The 21,612-nt window shown below is 41.1% G+C and overlaps 4 protein-coding genes across 7 annotated transcripts; 2 read left to right on the forward strand and 2 right to left on the reverse strand.

Annotated features, from left to right (window-relative positions):
* Window positions 1-1,231: 1,231 nt before the first annotated feature.
* On the reverse strand, window positions 1,232-6,280 carry LOC133973590 (BTB/POZ domain-containing protein 1-like). 2 transcript variants are annotated; one of them, XM_062411664.1, is made up of 8 exons: window positions 5,686-6,280; window positions 4,454-4,610; window positions 3,831-3,936; window positions 3,543-3,740; window positions 3,156-3,285; window positions 2,979-3,066; window positions 2,153-2,299; window positions 1,232-2,030 (listed from the first exon to the last, which is right to left on the reverse strand). In XM_062411664.1, the coding sequence occupies exons 1-8, from the start codon at window positions 6,102-6,104 to the stop codon at window positions 1,872-1,874; spliced, it is 1,404 nt and encodes a 467-aa protein (XP_062267648.1). In that variant the 5' UTR covers window positions 6,105-6,280; the 3' UTR covers window positions 1,232-1,871. The 2 variants fall into 2 exon arrangements, with proteins under 2 accessions (XP_062267648.1, XP_062267571.1); XM_062411587.1 differs by having other exon boundaries at window positions 3,156-3,348.
* A 475-nt stretch (window positions 6,281-6,755) lies between these two features.
* Window positions 6,756-10,793, forward strand: LOC133958376 (transmembrane 6 superfamily member 1-like). Of its 2 annotated transcripts, XM_062393131.1 has the most exons (10): window positions 6,756-7,261; window positions 7,369-7,472; window positions 7,795-7,896; window positions 7,987-8,086; window positions 8,303-8,385; window positions 8,608-8,726; window positions 9,034-9,138; window positions 9,220-9,312; window positions 9,397-9,516; window positions 10,228-10,793. In XM_062393131.1, the coding sequence occupies exons 1-10, from the start codon at window positions 7,170-7,172 to the stop codon at window positions 10,417-10,419; spliced, it is 1,110 nt and encodes a 369-aa protein (XP_062249115.1). In that variant the 5' UTR covers window positions 6,756-7,169; the 3' UTR covers window positions 10,420-10,793. The 2 variants fall into 2 exon arrangements, with proteins under 2 accessions (XP_062249115.1, XP_062249122.1); XM_062393138.1 differs by lacking the exons at window positions 6,756-7,261; window positions 7,369-7,472 and having other exon boundaries at window positions 7,756-7,892.
* A 453-nt stretch (window positions 10,794-11,246) lies between these two features.
* Window positions 11,247-15,896, forward strand: zrsr2 (zinc finger (CCCH type), RNA-binding motif and serine/arginine rich 2). 2 transcript variants are annotated; one of them, XM_062412032.1, is made up of 11 exons: window positions 11,247-11,512; window positions 11,969-12,048; window positions 12,130-12,223; window positions 12,352-12,460; window positions 12,759-12,845; window positions 13,243-13,281; window positions 13,461-13,591; window positions 13,706-13,919; window positions 14,363-14,418; window positions 14,512-14,621; window positions 14,743-15,896. In XM_062412032.1, the coding sequence occupies exons 1-11, from the start codon at window positions 11,469-11,471 to the stop codon at window positions 15,726-15,728; spliced, it is 1,950 nt and encodes a 649-aa protein (XP_062268016.1). In that variant the 5' UTR covers window positions 11,247-11,468; the 3' UTR covers window positions 15,729-15,896. The 2 variants fall into 2 exon arrangements, with proteins under 2 accessions (XP_062268016.1, XP_062268085.1); XM_062412101.1 differs by having other exon boundaries at window positions 11,969-12,045.
* Window positions 15,897-16,765: 869 nt separating this feature from the next.
* Window positions 16,766-21,213, reverse strand: ap1s2 (adaptor related protein complex 1 subunit sigma 2). Its single transcript, XM_062412147.1, has 5 exons — window positions 20,495-21,213; window positions 19,498-19,676; window positions 18,875-18,983; window positions 18,648-18,785; window positions 16,766-17,677 (listed from the first exon to the last, which is right to left on the reverse strand). Exons 2-5 carry the CDS (start codon window positions 19,674-19,676, stop codon window positions 17,630-17,632), a joined length of 474 nt encoding a protein of 157 aa, XP_062268131.1. The 5' UTR covers window positions 20,495-21,213; the 3' UTR covers window positions 16,766-17,629.
* Between the last annotated feature and the right edge of the window lie 399 nt (window positions 21,214-21,612).

Below are 21,612 nucleotides of genomic sequence, written 5' to 3' on the forward strand. Positions count from 1 at the left end.
TTACTTTCTCTTAAGACCTTGAATTATTTTTTACGTATCCCAGGTTAGGGCAGAGGTGTCTCAGTATTTGTCCTCCTGCTTCTTGAGCAATTCGATTCTGGTGGTTTGTTAAAAAAAAAACGTGATTCTGAATGTTCTCTCTCTTCTAGAGGCTGTGTTAGTGGGCAGTCAGCTCTCCCAGTGACTCACCTGACAGCCTCTCCTGTCAGAGCCCACTCACAGCCAGAGAGAGTGGCCTTGTTGCCACTGCCTGTCTCATGTGAATGTGCAGATTGTGTAGTTGAAGAGCTCTTCATCTCGGTGCTGCAGCCTTCAGCTTCGTTTTCTTTTCCACTGGCAGAATAAGAAACACACCTCATACAACAAGAACTAATCTAGGACTGTTGAGATTTATAGAAGGATTGAGGAAGACACACATTCATTTTCTTGGAATTTTATAGAATTTAAAACTCTCACCCTCCAGCCGCAGCCTTCTGATAAAACAAAATGACTGTTCAGGTATCCCTTCAATACCTGCTCATAGATTTTAAACACTGCAACACAAAATGAATACAATCAACAGCTATATAAACTGTTTGGCTTTGTTTCCTCTAAGATGAACTTCAAGTTAAATCTTCAGGAGTAGGTTCTTTATAATTTTTATATATTAATGTGAAACTTTTTCATCCACTACATATTTTGACAGCTACCACTTGTGACATTACAGCTTAATTTCTTCATCCAAAACATAAGATAATTTCTGTGAGAAATGATAATTTGATGATATATATTTAAAGAGAATATTTTACGTCTTGTATTGCTTTCCTTTTTAATAGTTATCATATATTTTGTAATTTTTGGTACTCTTTGCAGCTCTGATCATATTGATTTAAGTTTATATACATGTTACTTACTTGGGCACTTTAACTTATGATCATCCTTTTAAATATATACACACTCATTATGATATTGTGACTTTTAATTAAGGAAAAGATGAAGGATGAATCTAAACTAATGTGATAAAAAACAGGATATTTTCCACTTAATTTTTGCTGTTGATACTTTGCTCCACCACTGTGCATTTAACAAAACCTCTCTTATCCGTTGATCATGTGATATTCACTCAGTTTTAACCTCCATGCTGGGACAGTTTGTTGTGTAGCAATAGAAAGTATCTGGCATCACCTAGTGACAGGAATAGGAATAATATAAGCTGGCAGCAGTATGGTATACATACAAAATATAACCAACACCATCTTCATCTGGAATTTATTAAACAATCCTACCTTGGTCTGACCACATTTTATTGACAAAAAAAACATTTTTGTACATTTTAATTAAGTGCTAAGCGAACATGTAGTCAGAAATTACAGCATGTACCACTGGCAAAGTTACACAACACACATGGAACCTGAACACAGTGCAAAAAAAAAGTTCTTGAGGACACCAGCTTAATAAATGACGAGTGCACAATTAAAAAAATTGCTAATTTTACACTTGCGATAAATGCATCAGAATAAAACTGACCAAATAAAGTGAAATGGCATCAACCAACACATGGAAGCTGTCTCTGTAGTTTCATTCGTCAGCTGACTGATAGTAACACTCACACTGGACAAGAGTATTTAGATCATATAAAAAAGGATGACACCGGTCATTTAGTGTTTCCATGCCGTGATTTTCACCACAACTGTGACCGTCTCCACATTCCTGATCGCGTCTGTACACGTCTATTCTATAGACAGATACACACGTACAGTATCGACACGCACTCAAACACACACATTCTTGATTCCAAGGGATCGTGAGGCACTACGTACGTTTGTATATCCAGCAAGCCAAGTTTTTCCAGCAGTCTGAGTTCAGTGTACCTGCATGACACCGTGTCAAGTCTAGGTGTAGTAGATAATCTCTGGGATCTGCCCGTCCTCCACTGACGTACCGTTGTTATTTCCAGGTGAGCTAAAAAACAAAAACGTCGTCTTTGTCCCTGTGGCTAATTCCTGGATGACTTTCTTCATTCCCTTTGTGCCATAATGTGAATCTGAGCCCTGAGGAGAGGAATTAAAAAAACAGGCCCTGGGTTAATCCTAGTTATGGTCATGTTTATTTGTCCTATTTTTGTCGTCTTTTTTTTTTGTTTTTTAATAAAATGGAGCAACTTCAGACTGACCTTTAAGGTGGCACATGCAGTGTAGCTGACATTGGGAAGGATTTCCACCGGTTCTTTGAACATCACTCTGAATGTGCTCGCTGTGCCGTCACAGCTGAAGCCCGTGTCATTCTGGCCCAGTGTGACGCGCTTGTCGCTCTCTATGATCTGAAGAACAAGAATAAGTCTTTACAGGATGGAAGACAAGACATTAAGGAAGAAAATATACCGCTTACCATTCACTATATATTCCACTCAGTTTTAATTGCTGGTTGAATTAAACCAGCTTTTTGCACAAAGCAATGTTAAAAGTATTGAAAACTAAATTATAATTATTACAATAAAAATAATAGGAATAATACATACAATATGAACATAACAAGACCAAATTAAAATAAGAAAGATAACACTTTTTTTTTATCTTTCTACTAAAACTGGTTAAAATCAGGTATTATAAAAATATATATATTTAGGAAGGCCTATTTAGAAGCTTTTTAATACCTGATTTTAAACGGTTATAGTGGGAGCAGCTGAAACTATGAGGTCTGGGTGGACGGTAACAACTTTATGGGAAATAGACATCTGTGCTGCAAATAGTGCTGAAACCAGCGATACAGTCCAGCTATAGAGCAAAACACCAAGTTAGAGATCTTTCATGTTACTTGGAGAAATGTTAAAAGGATTTGGTTCCTTATCAAACTGTGGCCGAACAAAGTCGAGTTTGGCGGGCATCATAGTCTGGGTAATAAATAGGAAGCGCTGGCTTATTCAATCCTCACCATAAACACATGGATGATATAAGCTGTCCAAGTTTTTTATTCATCACATTTGAGCCGTTTTAAGTTACCTGTATGTTGACCTGGTAGTCAGTGGGTCCATGTATTGACCCATACAAGCCAAAACCCACAATGGATATTCTTCTGTTAACATTGAATCTTTAGAGAGAGAAAGAAAAGAGGAAATTAGGAAACACAATCAATTTACTCCGACTGATAACTGCCCGAGGATGTTTATGTCATATCACCTGATTCTGTCGCTGGTACCACTGTACCCCCATCGACTCTCAACCTGCTGGAATCTATTAATGCTGCACTCCTCCCCCCTGAGGCAGCAGCGAGGCCTGTCAATGTAGTCGACCCGTGGTTTGGGGTTTACTGTAAAGTGTAAAAACAGATTTACCACCTCCCGATCGAACAATATTCCAGACTGGGCAGGCCCTGTTGCACAAGAAAGAATATCAAACTGGTTTCTGTGGTTTGAGTTGTATGGACACAAAAGGAACATGACGAATATGTTTATTAATGGCTACAATGGTGTGTGCAGTGTTAAAAAAACTAAAAACATGGCAGTATAAGAAACGCACACAGTGGGGTCTTAAAGTCTGAGACCACTGGTTTATTTTTTGGCTTACCTGCAGCAAACTCCTCAACAGTCATAAGCGGAAAGCGGATGAGAGGGAGGGCTTTCCCTAGAACCTTCTGTTTGTTCTCCGAGGTTGGGGGAAGCTGCTGCCTGTAGCACTCAGCCTCTGCCCAGCGTACCACCGCCCCGAACAGACGGTTCTCCCTGATGCTGAGAGTGTCTCTTTCTAGCACCGCACATAAGGTGTCTGCGCACACAAACACACAGGATATTCATCATCTCACATCCGCGTCAGGCTGCAGAAAAGGAAAATATCAGGTGAGTGAGACTCACGTACCGAGGTCAATGTCTGTGAAGCCCTCAGCGTTTATTGCATCTGCAGTGCTTTTGTCTATGGTGTCCAGGCAGAGACTGGCAAGTTGGGGCTCATCAAATAACCTTGCCTGTAACGAGAGCACAAAAGAAGCCACATTCACTAAAGCTGTTTTCAACTCATTAAAAGTTTTGGTCCAGACATTTTCCCGTATTCCCTAAAGCTCTTAAATCATGTTGTCTTCTTGTTAAGTTGCCGTCTTCAGCGTTTTCTACATGTGTGACGCCTCTTTTTCATCCTCAGATATTTGTATTCGTTCTTGTTATAAATTTCATCACCAAGCTTATACTCTGATGGGCTCACTCTGTTTTTTTCTGGACATTTCACTTGGGGGGCTGGCAGGAAAGGTTCCAGAAAATGTCCAGGACAACTGACTCAGGCATTTGCAATCTTACATAAAGCCTCTGTGGAACCTTTCAGGAAAATGTGCAGACTTCAGCGCAGGTCTGAAAGCGGCTTAAATATCCATTAATCAGTTCTGGTCATTTACTTCATACTGTATGTACCAAAGGAGGACTACTGGGAATTTTGTTAAAGTCACATTTGCTGTTTAGTGCCAATGTCAAGTATGAAGATGGGACAATGACCTGAGTGAGGAGCATGAACGCATTGTCGGCTCTGAGGTGCTTGGTGAGGAACTCCACGCAGTGACCCTCCAGCGCAGGCACCGCGTACTTCTTAGCCGTATACAGAGTCGTCATCACAGTCTCTGGACCGATGTGGACCTCGTCAGAATACAGGAACCTGTGCAGATGAGACAAATGTTTGTTTTTGTATATGCAGTATTAAATCAAAAATCTCAGGCCACCACATTTGAGGCTGTCAGAGGATTTGATGGGAAATTGATCAAACATATGTAGCTGGTGTCGAAATACAGCTGATCTGTGATGAATAGATGGTAAGGTGTAACTATTGCATTCTTATCTTGGGATTGGTTTGTTTGTTTATTTGTCAGCAAGATTACAAAAAAACTACTGGACAAGTTTTGAAGAAACTTCATGAAAGGAGGCGGTGAGGGTCAGGAAAGAAAGAAGCCTTGACATTTTGGTGCAGATCCAAAGATTTTCATCACATTCTTTAACATTGTGATTTATTGTTAAGTTTTTTTATACTGGATAAAATCAGGTGTGGCAATAGCTGCAGCTTTATTCAATTTAAGGGGAATGTTGGGCCTTGGTGAAGTTATGACCCATTCTAATTCTCTGCAACTTCAAAATTTCTTTGGGCCCACATTCTGCACATCCTTCATGTGGAATGATGACATTTGGGTGGTTCAAGGCTGTTTGCCAGATCTGGGCCACAAGTTAGCAATAGCATGACCACATGTCAACTAAAGGATGTTAATGTATTTTGTATTATTTGGGCCATAGTCACTATTAACTACCTGAGCCACTTTAGGTTCACATCCAGATTGCACCTCGTCGTGAGGACCCCATGTTTGTTTGGGGATGTTTGGGCCACTTTTTCTACTGAACAAGTGGGTCACTCTAGGCCCACGGCCATTTAGTTCGAGCCACGGGATTACCTGAGGTGCTGTCTCATTGCCTGAAGTGGCCAACATCCGTATGATACTTGGGATTCCTCTTTAAGAGTGTAAGTTCCACTGTCACATATGCTCAGTCATTTTTCACCAAAGCTACCCTCACGCTGTGTGTCTCTAGTTGTGTGATGGTTATTATATTAGTGTCCCAGTGTTAAGATAGTGACGTAGCTCAGGTTTGTTTATCCCCAGTGTTCAGAACAATGGCTACATCCCACCCTCCTTAGAATGTGGCTGGAGCTTCACGTGCACGTTCCCCTCAGTGACCACCTGTCCCACCTGAGCAGGGCGAGGAAGGCTGCCGGCTCCACATCAGGCAGCTCGATCTCCGCTGAGGTGGTGGCCATGCCTCCGTTGAACATGGCATCGAACACGGCACTGCCGGCGGCCAGGACGAACTTGTGGGCCGGTATCCTCTGGGCCTGCCTGCCCTTGCCCACGATGAACCTGACGTCGCTGAGCAGCTCGTTGTTGAACAGAAAGGCGAAGCGCTCCTTCAGGGAGCTCTTGGTCGCCTGCCAGTTGTACACGGGCTCCCGGTGCAGGCCGAGCCCCGGCGGGGAGGCGGACGGAGCGGGACCGGAGGCCGGCATGTTGGAGATCCCCGCAGCGGCTCCAGAATGAGCCGAGTTGGACGCTCCCTCCTGCCCGTCATGGTTAGACGCCAAGCCGCTGCTGCTCCCGCTCCCGGTCGCCATGCCAGCTCCCTTGCGTTGGTTTGGTTCTTGACTCTCCCTCCACGATGAACAGCTAGTGGTGCCCGAGCAAACACCGTCAGAAGCGTGCGTGTTGTTATTTATTTACGTCGCATCCATTCCCGCGGACGCCATCGCTCCTGCAGCTCCCTGCTAGCTACGTCTCTCCGGAAGTGACGCAACGCACGCTTCCGCCAAAACAGTTTTCCCCCCTCCCTCCATTAATCTCTATTGCAGGGATGGACATTGATCAAACAAACTAGCTGACAAATAAAAAAGAAACAAAAGATAAACGATACGGGAAATAAGTGATTTTTCAATTCAATCCAAATTTATTTTATTGTGTTTATTTTCATTTGAACTGTGTGAAATGTGCCATTTCCCAACGAATACAAAGTAAAGCGAGGTTTATGATGAGTACATAATGCACATTATTTAATTAGTTAATTAAAAATAACAACCTTTTTTATTAACAAAAAAACTTATTTTCCAGTTCACACCTAGATGACACTCCCTGTGTGTGTCTCTATGTGTGTGGGTGTGTCTACTCTTTGACCTTGTCAGTACCAGTAAACCTAATGGTGACCAAAGCCTGGTCCTGAACAGCAGCTGGATATCGGAGATCCTGTCTATCGTTAGTTGTTAGATTTAATAGTGGTTAGGGTTAGGTATGAATTGGTTAATGTTGAGGCTGGGGACAAGGTTTTGGTTAGGATGTCCACAATAAAAGGAAAACAATGCAATGTCCTAATAAGGATGATATATTTTTGTGTCTGTCAGAGAGAGAGAGAGAGAGTAGAGTGTAGGTATGAGACAGAGAAGTGGTGAGGGACAGAGAGAGTGGGGGATAAAGAAGGAAAGAGAGAGGGAGAGCATTGTAGAGTAGAGTAGAGGCAGAGTGGTGGTTCAGAACATATTGTTTCACTCTGCAGCTAAACATAATGTGGACCTTTTTGTATATTTACACCATCCGAGCTTCTTTGAAACCTTTTTTATTTTTTTCTAAATAACTTTTTTTGATCAATTCTAAGTTCTTGGATAACACAAATCTCTGGAAGCTGTTCGGCCATGAGTGCGTCTGCAGGGACGGGGGTGTTCGTCCTCTCCTTGATGTCCATCCCCGCCTGCTATTTGTTCAACTCCTTCATTTACAGCAATAGGTGAGTGACAGCAGACCGGCTTCTTTATTAAAGACTTTCAGTTGAAAACCATTTGTCGGATATTTAGGAATATTCTTAAGCTATCTTTTTTTTGACTTTGCATTTAGTGCTGATGCTTTCTTCTTCGCCGGGTGTACCACAGTCCTCATCCTGGCAATGTCAGCTCATTTTATGATCCTGAAGAAAGCTCCCATAGATCCTCTTTTCTATGGTATGAATTACCAAGTGCATGTTTCTTGTAGTATTTTTAATTTGTACAGAACAACATTGCTTTTATACCAAGTCATGAGATAGAAATCATGAAGTTCTGTTGGACTTTTGAATCAATAGCTGCATATTTATGGTCTTTAGAAGTTTTGTTTTGGTGTGAGCTGTTTTTAAATCGTGAGCTATTGAAGTGATACACATCATGTTGCATGGTGTCCATGTCAGATATAAACTTGCACCTCCCAGGATTAAGAGTCAGCAACTGTGTGTACTCCAAATTGTCCCACAATCAAAGTGAATGAAAGTTGATGCATGTGTCTGTGCAGTGTTCGCTGTGTATGCATTCCTCAGTGTGGTGAATCTGATCATTGGGCTGGAGCAGGACAACATCATTGATGGATTTGTGACGTTTTACCTCAAAGAGGCAAGTCGTTGTGCCAGGTGTGTGTGTGTGTCCTGTTTGTGTGTTTGGATCTTTACAAATTCTCACTGGTAAATCTGCCCTGTGTTTCAGGCAGATCCACATATTAACACAGCTCATGGGCACATGATCTCCTATTGGGACGGCTGTGTGCACTATCTCATATATCTGCTCATGATTGCAGCCATTGCTTGGGGGTGAGTGTTCTGCATTGTTCCTAGGAATGTTTACCACAGCTGCATCACTAAATATGGGAAAATGTACTCCAGATTTCCCCTATACTATACTGATGCATGTTTGTATACCTAGAATAAAGCGTACAGAATTGATTAATCTTAATCCAACTGTCTGTGAGTCTTCGCAGGTATAGTGTGTTCATCTGGCTTTGACAATGTGTTGCGTGGTTTGCACAGGGACAGCTACCGAGCCATCGGACTCTACTGGGTGGGATCTTTTCTCATGCGTGCCATTGTTTACATTCTTGGGAATGCTGTGGGTAAGTAGACTAAAAATAATGGGATGCTTTACATGGCTTGTGTATGGTAGCCCATGCAACTCCTTGCACACTCACACTGAGAATACAACTATGGTCCAAGCTTTTCCTTTTTTGTGGATTAGAACTGAAACAGATGCACATTCCATTGTAGACATTACATTTAGTTGTTTATTATCTGTGTTTTCACACAATGATACATAACCTGCCTCAATCCTTTCCCAGGGAAATACGAGACCCATGTTGGTCCTCTGTTCCTTCTCCACATGTTGTACATCTCAGTGTCCGTCTGGGCCTGTTTGCGTGTCTTCAGCCAGCCCTCCATCCAGGACGTTCAGACGACAGTAAGTAATGATCCAAACTCACAGTTTTAACTGTCCCCGAGATATTCCTTTTTATTTTCATCAAGATGAATTACCCTTTGAGATATCCAGACTAAAATCGCACTGTCTCTCAATGTTAAAGAAAGAGAGAAATAATTCCTGGAACAGCCCCCTGATTTGAATCCACACCAAATTGAATTATTGTTATTCCGTGGGTCATAATCCTGCTAAGAACAAAACCTGCAAGTTCGTCTCCAGGTGTCATGATTTTGTCCTATGTTCAGCCAGACTGAATGTGACACAGAGCTTTCTGCTTTCTTTCGTACAGAACATCAAGGATGCTCAAAGAAAAAGTTTACGCCACAGACCTCTGGATTTACTCTTCATTATCTACCTCCTCCCAGCCGGGGCATTCTGCGTCTTCAGAGGCCTGGTGAGAAAACACAAGACGATCAACTGCCCACTTCACAAAACATATAGCCTGCCTCTATACTTCAGAATGTCTGTATTCTAGGTCGCTCTGGACTGTTCCAGCAATTGTTGTCGAGACTACACTCAACTGTATGAACCTTACTTGAAAGACCCTTCAGCTTATCCTAAAATCCAGGTAACTCATTCACACTAAAGTGGCCAAAAAATCCTCCTGAAAACACAAATCTCTGAAACTTTTATCCGTATCCGTGTTTATCAGATGCTGGTGAGCCTACTGTACTCTGGTCCGTACTACATCATCACTCTCTACGGGCTGTTGGTCCCAGGATGTGAGTGGATTCCAGATCTGACTCTCGTCCACTCCGGGGCAGTGGCACAGGTACAGTCTACGTCTTTTAAATGAAGAAATAATTGCTGGGGTCAGTTTTCCAGACCTTGTTGTGGTTTTTATAATTCACAGCCAAGTAAAGGGCTTCTGTACAGAAAGTTGTAGTGCTAAATATTTTCCCTTCCTGTATGAAGTTATCATTCTTTAGGTAGACCAGGCAAATCTAGGCTGCTCTCAAATGTTCTCCTTGTGGTTTTAGGTTGGTCTCTGTTTAGATTCTTCCATGTCGTCAAACAACAGTTTCTCCATGAGCAGATATAGGGTCTGAATCGTCACTATATTATTGATTTAAATATAAAGATTAAAACTGAAGCGTGGTGGGAGCAGCACGATGGGGCGATCTCATCTACACAACACAGAGCAGCTATTGTGTTTGAGCTGCAGGCTGACAGGTCACTCACCGGGGGGATCAGGGCAGAAGATAACTTCAGTTAAATGTCAGCTGTTCGGCTCGGCTATGAATAGGATGGCTGGTGCTCCGACAGCCGTGGTTGCCATGAGACACGTTATGCGTCTCTTTTCAGTGATTTCTTTAGTTTTTTTTTTGGAAATCTGTAACTGACAGAAAATGTTATTAAAAATTATCTGAGGATTGGGGTCCATACCAGTATTTATCCAGACCATTAAAAGAGCAAAAATAGTAACTGTAAAAGCTTTGAATCATTTTCCAATTTACTCTCTCTAGTTTTCTTTACTTCACAGGCTCAGTTCTCTCATATTGGAGCGTCTCTCCACACACGGACACCGTTCTCCTACAGAGTGCCTGCTGACAGCCAGGCGTTATTTTTGCTGATCAATATCCTGTATGCTGTGGTGCCTCAGGCTCTGTGCTACCGCTGCTGCACCAGGCCGGACTTCTTTCTCAGGCCAACGCCAGAGAAGAAAAGTGATTGAGCAGTGTGTCAGTGATGGAGAGAGAGAGTGCCAGGGATGTCAAGGATTTCTAAATAAAAGACTTGCAAGAACTTGCATAGTGCTGGTCTTTTTTTGCAGTTATTAGCAGTTGCTATTTTTGGACAAGGAACTGCGACCTATGGGCTCAATGAGTGGGCAGTATTGGAGACATGAAAAATACTCAGTTGTCGGCAGAGTGTCCGTCATCTAAATGTCAGGTTAAAGAAAAGAGATCTGTGGATGGGATTTAAACTACTTGACCATACTTATATTTTTGTGTTTTGATTAGAAAAACTGCTGTGGTGTTTACAGAGAGTGTCTGTGCAGCGCCTTTCAGTCAGTGGCTTGACAAATAAACACATAGTTCACTTGTCTTTGTGTTTCACAGTTACTGTACACAATGGATAATTTTATTAACATTTAATCAACAATCAGTTTGATTTGTATCTTACATTTCATACAGAGGTAGAATTTGCTTCACAGCAAAACAGATAAAATCACTCTCATATAAAAAATTGCTTAAACTTTAGATTTAGAGATACTATTCAAACTATATGTGATCTATTTTTGTGGCATTTCCTAGAGATGTATCTCTGTGGGAAGGTTTATTGAGGCTATTCCTAAACATAAGCAGAGACAAATCACATTTGGAAAAATTTAATAGGAGTTTGATAGGAACAACGTTTAAAAAAGGTAAATTAAATGTCCAATATTATATTATATTATATTATATTTCCGATGTTTACTGTATATTTGGACAGGAGACAAAACTCATGGAGGGTGGAGTTGAACCGGAAGTACTTGATATGGACTCCGCCTCTTCCGGTGTCACTCATGAGCTAAACAACATAGCTTGCACAGTCAACAGAAGTTCACTACAACCAACTGGAACTACTAACGACACATTAACAAACCGAATCTGATTCTGATACAACTCAAGTCGCTCAGTGAATATTTGCTCCAGCGATTTTTTTAACTAAACCCCAATGAGAAGAGACAAGCGACTAAAACACGTTGTCGTGCTAACTGGTTAGCCGCTGTTAGCAGTGATGGCAGCCTCAACTCCTCCAGTGCTCTCTGCTCCTGTGTTCAGGTCCGTGTCTGTCTTTCGATCTTATTCATTAATGTCTTAATAGTGTTTTAGTAACAATGTCACCGTAGCTACCAACATTGTGTTGTTAAAGCTTAACGTCAAATGTTAGCTACTGTCAATGTTTAGCGTAGGTTTCTGTGAGAGTAGAGAAGTGCATCCAACATTTGAGTGGTTTTCGGATCATATAGCGACGTGAACACCTAAAGATCGATTAACCGAATAGTCGATCGTCACACAAACAATCAGCTCCCGTTTTGTGTATTGATTAATTGTTATAGTCTATAAAATCTCGACCCAGTACATGTGACGATGGTTATTTGGGGTCTTCCCAGTCATTTTGCTGCACAATACCCTGTAGCTGATTCTTATTTTTCAAGACATATGACTCGTACTAGCAGACAAAAGCCTATTGGACCTGGCTGTGTGTTAAACAGTTTGCTGCCCCCCCCACTCTAGTCAAAAGCAACGCAAATCTGCTCAGAGGAAAGACAGAAGGAAGCGGAAACGCCAGGCTCTCGCCCAGGCCAGAGAAGGTGGTATGTACATTTTGTCATCAGCTGGTATTATTTAAGGTTATAGCTGCATCATTTGACAGATTATGAACAATGCTGTTTTAGGTTTAAAAAATGGAGACAGCTGTATTCCTGAGGAAGAAGAAGAAGAACTCCATGATGAAGACGATGACGATAATGTTGTTGCTGAGGAGGAAAGGTGCGTCAGTACTAATGTCACTCTGCTGTCCTGCAGCTACACATCCAGTGATAAACAGCCCAGGCACCCTGGTTGTGCAGGCTTTAATATATATTATCTTTATTGTGTATGACTCGTTGTTTCCTCAGGCTGCGACTACACGAGGCATGGCTGCAAAGAGAAAAACGGGCTCAGGAGGAATTCAGGCTTAGGGCTGAGAAAGAGGAAGCTGCGAGGAGAAGAAAAGAGGAGGACGAGGTAATCATGTTAGCTTGCATCATGGATAACATCTGCAATTCACACTGATGATGATGTGCTGTAGGAAGTAACTGATACAGGAGTTCATTATTAATATGGGATATTTCTGGTCAGGACACAGATAGATTTAGTTGGGTTTAATAGAGCTCTACTAAAGATTTAAGAATAATTCTGGACATATATTGTATTTTTTTTCCAGTAGTCAACAAATACCATGGAAAGAACTTACAATTAGCTGAGTATTTATATGTAGCCAAAGCTTCATAATCAATGTCTTTATGTGTTTTTTTATTCACAGCGGATGATAAAGGAGGAATGGGATGCCGAGCAGAAAAGAGAACAAGATGCAACTGAGCAGAAACGGCAGCAGAAACGAGACAAAGAGGTGACACGAGCCCCGGGAGGATAAAAAACTAAAAGAAAAATATCCTCTTCTACATAATCAAGAATATTAACCCTTTCCATCTAAAAGTGAAGAATATAATATTCATACAGTCTCACCAGATGAGTGTTTCCTTTGTGAAGTGTTTCATTTTTTTTTCCTTGACCGAGTGGCACGAGCAGCCATCGCACTCCTTAACATACAGCACCTTCAGCTCTCACAGCAAGGATGTATCTTTTACTTTGTGTGACAACGATCCAGACACCCCCCTTTCAAATGCCATTTCAATTTTTATGCCTATGAGTCCTTGTGAATGTGGTCTTAACCCACTGAAACAGATATTCTGCAGATTGTTGACCTCTACACATTTTCACCAGCCGTGTCTTTACACCATTTGTAGGAGGCTGTTCAGAAAATGTTGGATGAAGCTGAAAATCAGGTACAAAAACACAAATGCGATTGATTAGACAACTAACTATATATTTACATAGGGGGAAAGGTTATAAAGATCCATTTTTATATTTTTAAGTGCTACGTGAAATCTCATTACAATCAACATCTCATTCTCACTTTAAGTCAAGTATAGATACAATTTTCTGTTGATGTTGTCACCTCCAGCTCGAGAACGGGGGACCGTGGATGAATCCTGAAGCTCCAGTGACAGAGAAATCAGAGAACTTTGGAACAGAGCTCGATGTAGCCAACTGTCCGTTCTTCCTTAAGACCGGAGCATGTCGATTCGGAACCAGGTTCGTGCTCTATTGAATCATTAGATCTGCTATTTGAGTGATGTTGTATGTATGTACAGAGACTTACACCCCCCTCTCTATATATTTTCCTATCTGCTCCTTCTATGCGTCCAGATGTTCTCGGAAGCACAGTTATCCCTCTTCCAGCCCAACTCTGATGATCCGCAGTATGTTTAAAACGTTTGGCATGGAGGAGTCACACCGTGATGATTACGACATCGATGCCTGTTTGGAGCACAGCGAGGAGGACCTGCAGGAAACCTTCACTGAGTTCTACCATGATGTTCTGCCGGAGTTCAAGAGTATCGGCAGAGTGGTTCAGTTCAAGGTAAAGAGAGAACAGCACAGGCAGATAAAGCGATGCATGTTTGTTCTCAACAGAATTAGATTCAAAATCTGAATAAAGCTGAAACTGATACAAAGTCTGAAAGTTTAAATATAGGCTATTTGACTCTGTAAAATTAAGACATTGCTATTACATATTTTGATGATATTTTAAATGGTAACTGTTGCTAAATTTAGTCCCTATCCAAAGACTTAATACCTGTTGTTGAAGGGGTTGTATTGACTTATTTTACATCTTATATTAACACTAAAATATTTTATTTGCTAAAACTTTGCAAACAACTGACGAACTAAGCTCTGATATTTTTCCAATACTATTTTCCATTCCCAATACCGATAACTGGACTATGATGAGGCTGATATGGAGAATGGATCCATTACCACTGCATTAAAAAAAAACATTTGTTTCTATTTTCTTTTTTATAGGTCAGCTGTAATCATGAACCCCACCTGAGAGGAAACGTTTACATTCAGTTTGATACGTAAGTTTTCACAACATCACTCGGTGACTTTTTCAAAATATATAAACTGTACATTGCTCGATTTTTGTAACTCTTGTCCTCTCGTCTGTTTAGTGAGGAGCAGTGTACAGAAGCTTTCATGAAGTTCAATGGGAGGTGGTACGCAGGCCGACAGCTTCATTGCGAGTTGTGTCCTGTTACTCGGTGGAAGAATGCTATATGTGGTGAGTAATTTATTCAGAAGGACATGAGATTTTGTTTAAAAGTACAGTTTGACTTGGTGACATAACAAGATTCAGCTCAGCCTATTAATTCTCCTGCTCATGTTGGTTATCCGTGTCTCAGGATTGTTTGACAGACAGAGGTGCCCCAAAGGGAAGCACTGCAACTTCCTGCATGTGTTTCGAAACCCTGGCAATGAATTCTGGGAGGCCGACAGAGACCTGCACTTGTCACCAGACCGCAGTGTCAGGGGGAGTCGCAGAGACAGTTGGCGTTCAGAACGACAAGGAGACCGATCGTGGTGGCAGCGCCGCTCCAGCAGAAGCCCATTGGGATCAGAGAGGTCCCACAGCAGGCGAGAGGACAGCAGGCGAGAGGACAGCAGGAGAGAGGACAGCAGGAGAGAGGACAGCAGGAGAGAGGACAGCAGGAGAGAGGACAGCAGGAGAAGGAGCAGGAGTCGAGAGAGGAGGGACTCCCACCAGGACAAAGACGACAATTGGTCCAGATCCAGACACAGTGAAAGGAGGTCAGATAGGTATTTGAGAAGTAGAAGTAGAGACAAAGCGAGGAGTAGAAGTAGAGACAGAGAGCAAGACAGGCTGAGAAACAGAAGTAGGGACAAGGACTTGGAACACAAGCCCAGGAATAAAAGTGAAGAAGGAGACAGACAAGATGGCGATGAATACAAGAGAGAACCTAAAGAAAGGTCAAGAAGCACAAGCACAGAGAGGGAAAGAATCAAGCTTAGTAGAGAAAGAAGCCCCAAGAAACCGGGTAAACATAGGAAAAGATCTAATGATGATACAGACACACACTCTCGACACAAACGCTCAAAGAAGAGCAAGAAAAAGAGCAAGAAGAAGCACAAGAAGAAAAACCATTTGCCTGAAGGAACCACATCCTCAGGAAACTCTGAGAAAGAGTCTGAGGAAGAGATGGAGAACAATTCTGCTACGGCTCCCTGTGAACGGACCAATGAGACAGAGCCAATTTTGAAAAACTGTGATGTAGATGTGAGCATCGACACTGAAGAGCGTAGTCCTGAGGTGAAAAGTGAAGAGTCTAACACAGACGTACCAGTGGATCTGCTGGAAACAGTGACATGAACGGCTTCTTGATTTGAATCTGGACTCTGTGTGTGTGTAGGAAGGAATAAATGTGAGTGGTGACCCAGTAAGTTAATAGTGTATTGAACTGGACCTGTGGAACTACATGGTGATAGTTTGAGTAAACACATCACAAGAAAACACCAACACATTGTTTTTTTTCTGAATACATTTATTGATAATAACTTTCAAACATAAGAAAGAAATGTTGGCAAGTGTGTCGGCAGTGTTTGATAGAAAAGTAATAGATTTCTTTTGCACAAATCAAAGAGGAACTTCTTTAATATTTGCTGAACAGAAACACTTTGTGGTTTTAAGAGTGCAGATTAAAAAGTACACTGGACTGCAATAACAGTTTGGGATGAGAGTCTGTTTCGAACATGTTGACTTGAACAAGCCGTCAGTGATGAATATTTTTGATGTACCCTGATATGTGCAGTTCATCTTTCCACCTTCCTGATCCATTAAAATAGGAGGATACGCCTGTCTTTAAAAGGACTGTAATAATAACATAATACTGGTGTGTATTTATATATATATTGTTACCAAATAACCCAAACATCCTCCCATCCTAAATCCCTTTTCTGTCATGTTAGACACCATTGAGAAGGTAAAACACAGTGTTCTTTGGTCATGTTAATAAGTCTTTAAGAGTGAGCCAAACTATCATAATACATAAAATAGCATTTTCCTTTATTTTGGTCACTATACTATCCTGACCTAAGACTAAGGGAGAGACCAACCTAAGATTTAACTTCAGAGACTGTGACAAACTTCAATCTGAAACAAATGCCTTTGTCAGAAAAATTCAAGCATGAAAATACAGTTTTACACTAACTACACACAGACAGCTGGTTTTTAAAAGTAAACGTGCATTTCTTAAAAAGAAATATGAAATTGTTAGTTTCTGGAGAGGAGTCACCTAACAAACTTTTACAAACCTGATACTGATTGTAGGTACTTCAATTTGATTTCTCTGCTGGGCTGAATTTAGAAGTGATTGTAACAGTTTCAGTGTTTCCCACATTAGCACAAGCCCAAGTTGAAGTTTAATTGTTATATTTGAGCCACAGAGCTGAGCAACAGATCTTACAAAAAATGCATTCCTGATGATCATTAAAAAAAAAAACTACCCAGGAGGTCATTTCACAACACTGCTGTTATTCAGAAGTTACTTCTAGGCTCTGTTCAGACTTGATATTACCATTCACCCGATCACGAGTGTACAGCTCTAAGCAAACAAATTCCGAATGTGGTCTGATTGCTTGGATCTCAGGATGCATTGAGGACACATTTGGGTCGATCAGAACAGTAGTTAGCGCTGAGCACGTGTGATCAGATCACTCAGGGCAGATGGTAACACCCAAGTCTGAACAGGGTCCCAGACAACAGCCCAAAATGACATATCCCCTTACTCAATTTGTACAACAAGCAGATTTAACATTTATTATTTGATAGCAAAGTCTTCTTCATCCACTTGGTTGGAAAGGTTAAGAAATCAATGCTTTTCTCTGTGACTCAAACCGACTGCGGCTTCAACAGCACCTAAAAAGTTCCTGAAGCCAAATAGCACAACCAACCCTTCAATCGGTGATGATGGATGATCCTAATATGATGATGGAGATTTAATGTTGCTACATTGTTCTCTGTGGTGTTTTGAAGAAGTTACGAGAGTGACGTACGATAATAGCACAGCGGGATACAGCGAGGGAGCTTGTACATAAGGAGACATCAAAAGCACAGTTGGCACCACATTGAAAGGACATTACAAGAGAGTACAGTACAGAGATGGTGAAAATATACATACAACGCTGACACAGTGACCAGGAGAAGGTGGGGGAGTCATGGATGTTGCCAGATCTGAATTGGAGGAAAGAACGGCGAGGCAGCAGAGGGGTGGTTTATGTCAGCCCAATCTCCTCCAAAACGCTCCGTGGCGCCTCGGCCTCCTGCAGGAAAAAAAGAAAACGTCCCTTGTTGTTAGCTTGTACATCAGTCACACGGTCTGTAGAACATAGGGCCCCTGCACACTATAATTATTAGTCACTGCAGGTCACTAAATGCCTAAAAATAACAGGAGACCTTTCCTATGAGTTGGACATTTTACAGGCCTGATCAGTGCTGCTGGTATCACAACAGTGCTGCATGCTTTGCTAAGAATAAATCACTGTGCACCGATTCTGTCGTCTGAAAATGACTTCAGCCCGGCAGCAATGCAAACCCTCAGGACAGCACTTGCTTTGGTGCACTGGCACAACATGGGGGCATTAATCAAGCACTGGGGGCTTAAAATAAACAGGTGATGGCATGTACTCATGGTCACGAGGTGAAACAGAAAAACAACATCTGGTTTGACGTGACTGAGCCTGAGAGAAATTGATTCTTCATTTAAACCAAGTCAGAAATGAAATTTATTATTTATTATTAAATCTAAGTCTCATAATTGATGAGTTGATGAAATGGCAGTAAAATTAATATCTTTGTAGCTTGGGCGGTTGGCTGAGCAGAACAAGTTGTTAAAAACACTTGCACTGAAACTTGTTATTGCATTTTTTCCCAACTATTTCCCCTTTTCCACTGGTCAATACCCTATAACATCTGGCTTTTCATTGGATATAATGAGCAATCACTCCCTAGTCTAATTACTCTAGACACAGGTCTAGCAGTGATGGAAACGTGACACGAGAGCACAGCAAGTTTTTGATGTAAAAAATGAAAATGGCTGCTTTAAAAACCTTATCGCCGCTTATTGTGGTGGAAAAGAGGAATGTTTGACATTTTACCAACCAAAGTCTTAAATCAATAAATCGAGAAAATAATTGAAAGGTTAGCAGAAAGGAAAAAATAATCATTAGTTGCCACTCTTCCCCAAGTGCTGTTGACCTGACACTATATCTGTTGATGAAGAACCGTGCGTACCTCCTGCAGCAGGTCGGCCTGCTCAATGGCCTTCAGCACGTTCTTCTTTGACGTCTCCTGGGCCTCTCCACCCAGCAGGAACTCATCCAGGATGAAGTAGGCCTTCTCAAAGTTGAAGATGATATCCAGCTCACACACCTTTTAGGTCAAAACAGGGCAGATGATCAGGTCTGTTTGTTTCCCCCTCCCCACATCACCAATAGGCGTATCACATGTGTGACACTCACACTGCCAAAGTATTTGTCCAGCAGCTCCACGTATCTGTGGATGATTTCCAACGTGATCAGCTCGTTGTCCTGATCCTCGACAGCACAGCAGAAGTACAGGCTTGCATATCTGCAACAGTAAGAAAGCAACAGATTAACATTGGTGTTAATCTGAAAATCACTGTTCAGTCAGCTCTGCAAATGTTGAATGCAAGACCGAGAATTCAGCTGGTCTTCAAAGGAACTAAGTATTTGGTGATGAATAAATATTTTAAATCAGCATGTTAAAAAATTAGAATAAAATTAGAATTAGAATTTCATAACACACCAGAAGGTGAAAGCTAAATGCCAGCAAGCTCAGTGCCTGTCAAAACTCTCAGTGAATCACCACAGACACTGAAGTTACAAACCAAACATTAATACAGAAATTTCTGAAATACCAAACAAGAATTTTTATAACCCTAAATATTTGAAGGTTTAGCAAACTCAAAATCTACTTGCTACTTTTTTTTACCAGTGTTTCCAACTACATCTCATAGTCAAGTTTTATACTATATTACTGTATTGACTGTAGACCTGAGACAAGCAAAGCCAGGAACTGTAAGTCCCACGACCCAACGCTTCACCGTGTCTCATTCCTTTACCTCTTGTACACAATCTTGAGGTCCCTCCACTCCAAGAAGCTGCACATCTTGGGTTTCCTGGCCAGTATGGTCTGCACCAGGTCCCTGGAGATCTTCTTCCTCTCCTTGTCGGACAGAGGCACGTACCATTTCTGTAGGCGCAGCTTTCCCTGCCTGCTGAACAGCAGCATGAACTGCATCTGAAGGAAGGAAGGAGGGAGGGAGGAAGTCCAGCTCATTATCAATTCATGGTTGACTTGAAATGAGACAGATTAGATCACATGAGCTACATTCAGGGTATTTGACATGAAGACCTGATAGACAGAGAATTGAGCTACTTTTGGAAAATTCAATTGCAGTATTGACAGTGACAGAACTCTCCGCACCTTTTTTTCATTTTAATCTTCATACACAGGTCTTTTATTTCCTTTTTCCTTATTTCCTGTATCAGAATTGTAAGTGCACCTATCTGGTTAAGTGGACTACCCAGAAATGGGTCAGGAGTGATGCTCGGTAGACAATGTATTTGGTTGAGAGGGATACAAATTCATTATAAACTAAAATATAAGAATGATCATGTTCACATCTCCATCTATTTTGTTCCATTATGTGTTGAATGAGCAAAACGTTCAAAAACAGCCTCCCACTAGCTTAACATTTTGTTTTGACATTACAAACAAGGAGAAGATGAAGGAAACAGGTCCGTTTGTGCTGAGTTATTAACAAACATGTTACATTTATTTCAATGTACATAAAGTTTCAGTGCAGATAATGGACGATGGGGGGAAAAGCCCAACACGTGTACTTATATATTATCCCGATGACAACACGAGCTAAACGTGCTAACGTGTTTATTTCACATTTTGCTTCATTTTACGCGCAGGAGGCTTTTCCGCAAAGTTTCACTAGCCTCCGTTAGCTGACCATGCTAACGTCAACAACGCGTTCTGTGTGGTTTGCGCTCCCCCCTCCCTCCCGCGACGTTCTGCAGATACGACACGTGAACACGAGTCTTTACCTTCACACCGCAGCTTCGCGTCAGTCGCTCGCACCGTCAACCTCGGGAGGAATCAAGCGACACACATAACCGACAGAGAGCGGACAGGAGGGTCTCTGGCTCCGGGGGGTTAGCTAAAGATGCTAAAAGAAGCTAGCGGATGGTGGCTGCTGCTGGTGAGGCGCTGTGATTGGATGGGGTCGACACCTCGGTGGGATTTGATTGGCTGAACGATTCCGTTATTCTCTGGGTTGTTCCCAGCAGACATGGCTTCGAGTGGATGTTGAGTTTGGTCTTTTCACTTTTCTTCGGTAACAATCTAAGAAAAAACAAGGACAGATGGAAGAAGTGTACAAATATGTAGAAATACTCTGGCGCAAATAAATATATAAACCCAAATATACTAACATGTGCATTACTTCAATACACAGACTGGGTCAAGTGGTGACTATTTTTTCTGGTTTGCTTGTGAGATATAGCTCGTGTATTTACTTATTTTACTTGTTTATTATATCTTGCATGATTTATTCCTTATCTGCAAAGTAACTGTTAGATGAAATTGTCATTTTTCTGAATTTCCCTCGGGATTAATAAAGTATCCATCTATCTATCTATCTATCAAATAATGCAGTGGAATCAAATCACTGACAGAATTCAAAAACTCATAGAATCTAAATGTAGAGTTATTACAGCCTGATACATTTACTGCTCTACAGTGGTGCAGTGAAAAACACATTAATGAATAAGTGTTGAAATGTATAATAGTAAATAATAAAATAAATAATTATATACATATGAGTAAATGAACGTAGACATTAATGAATACATAAATAAATGTAGAACTGTAGAAATACCAAAATAAATAAATACATAAAACTACTGAAATAAACAGTGCAATAAATGTAGAAATAATGACATGTAATAACTACTAAATAAATAAATGTAGAAATTCAAGAACAGCCTTTTCATCACAAACTGATTTATGTTATTTGGTTATTAACTTACTTATAGTACTTTATTATTACGCTATATATTTACAACTAATGCAAGCAAAATGAGTGTTGTTATAAGAGAATATAAAAGATAAGATAGCATATCATAACATAACATGGGATTAGATAAGACAATAAAAGATAATC

This window comes from Platichthys flesus, chromosome 1 (genome assembly GCF_949316205.1).
Source record: "Platichthys flesus chromosome 1, fPlaFle2.1, whole genome shotgun sequence".
Lineage (NCBI taxonomy): Eukaryota > Metazoa > Chordata > Actinopteri > Pleuronectiformes > Pleuronectidae > Platichthys > Platichthys flesus.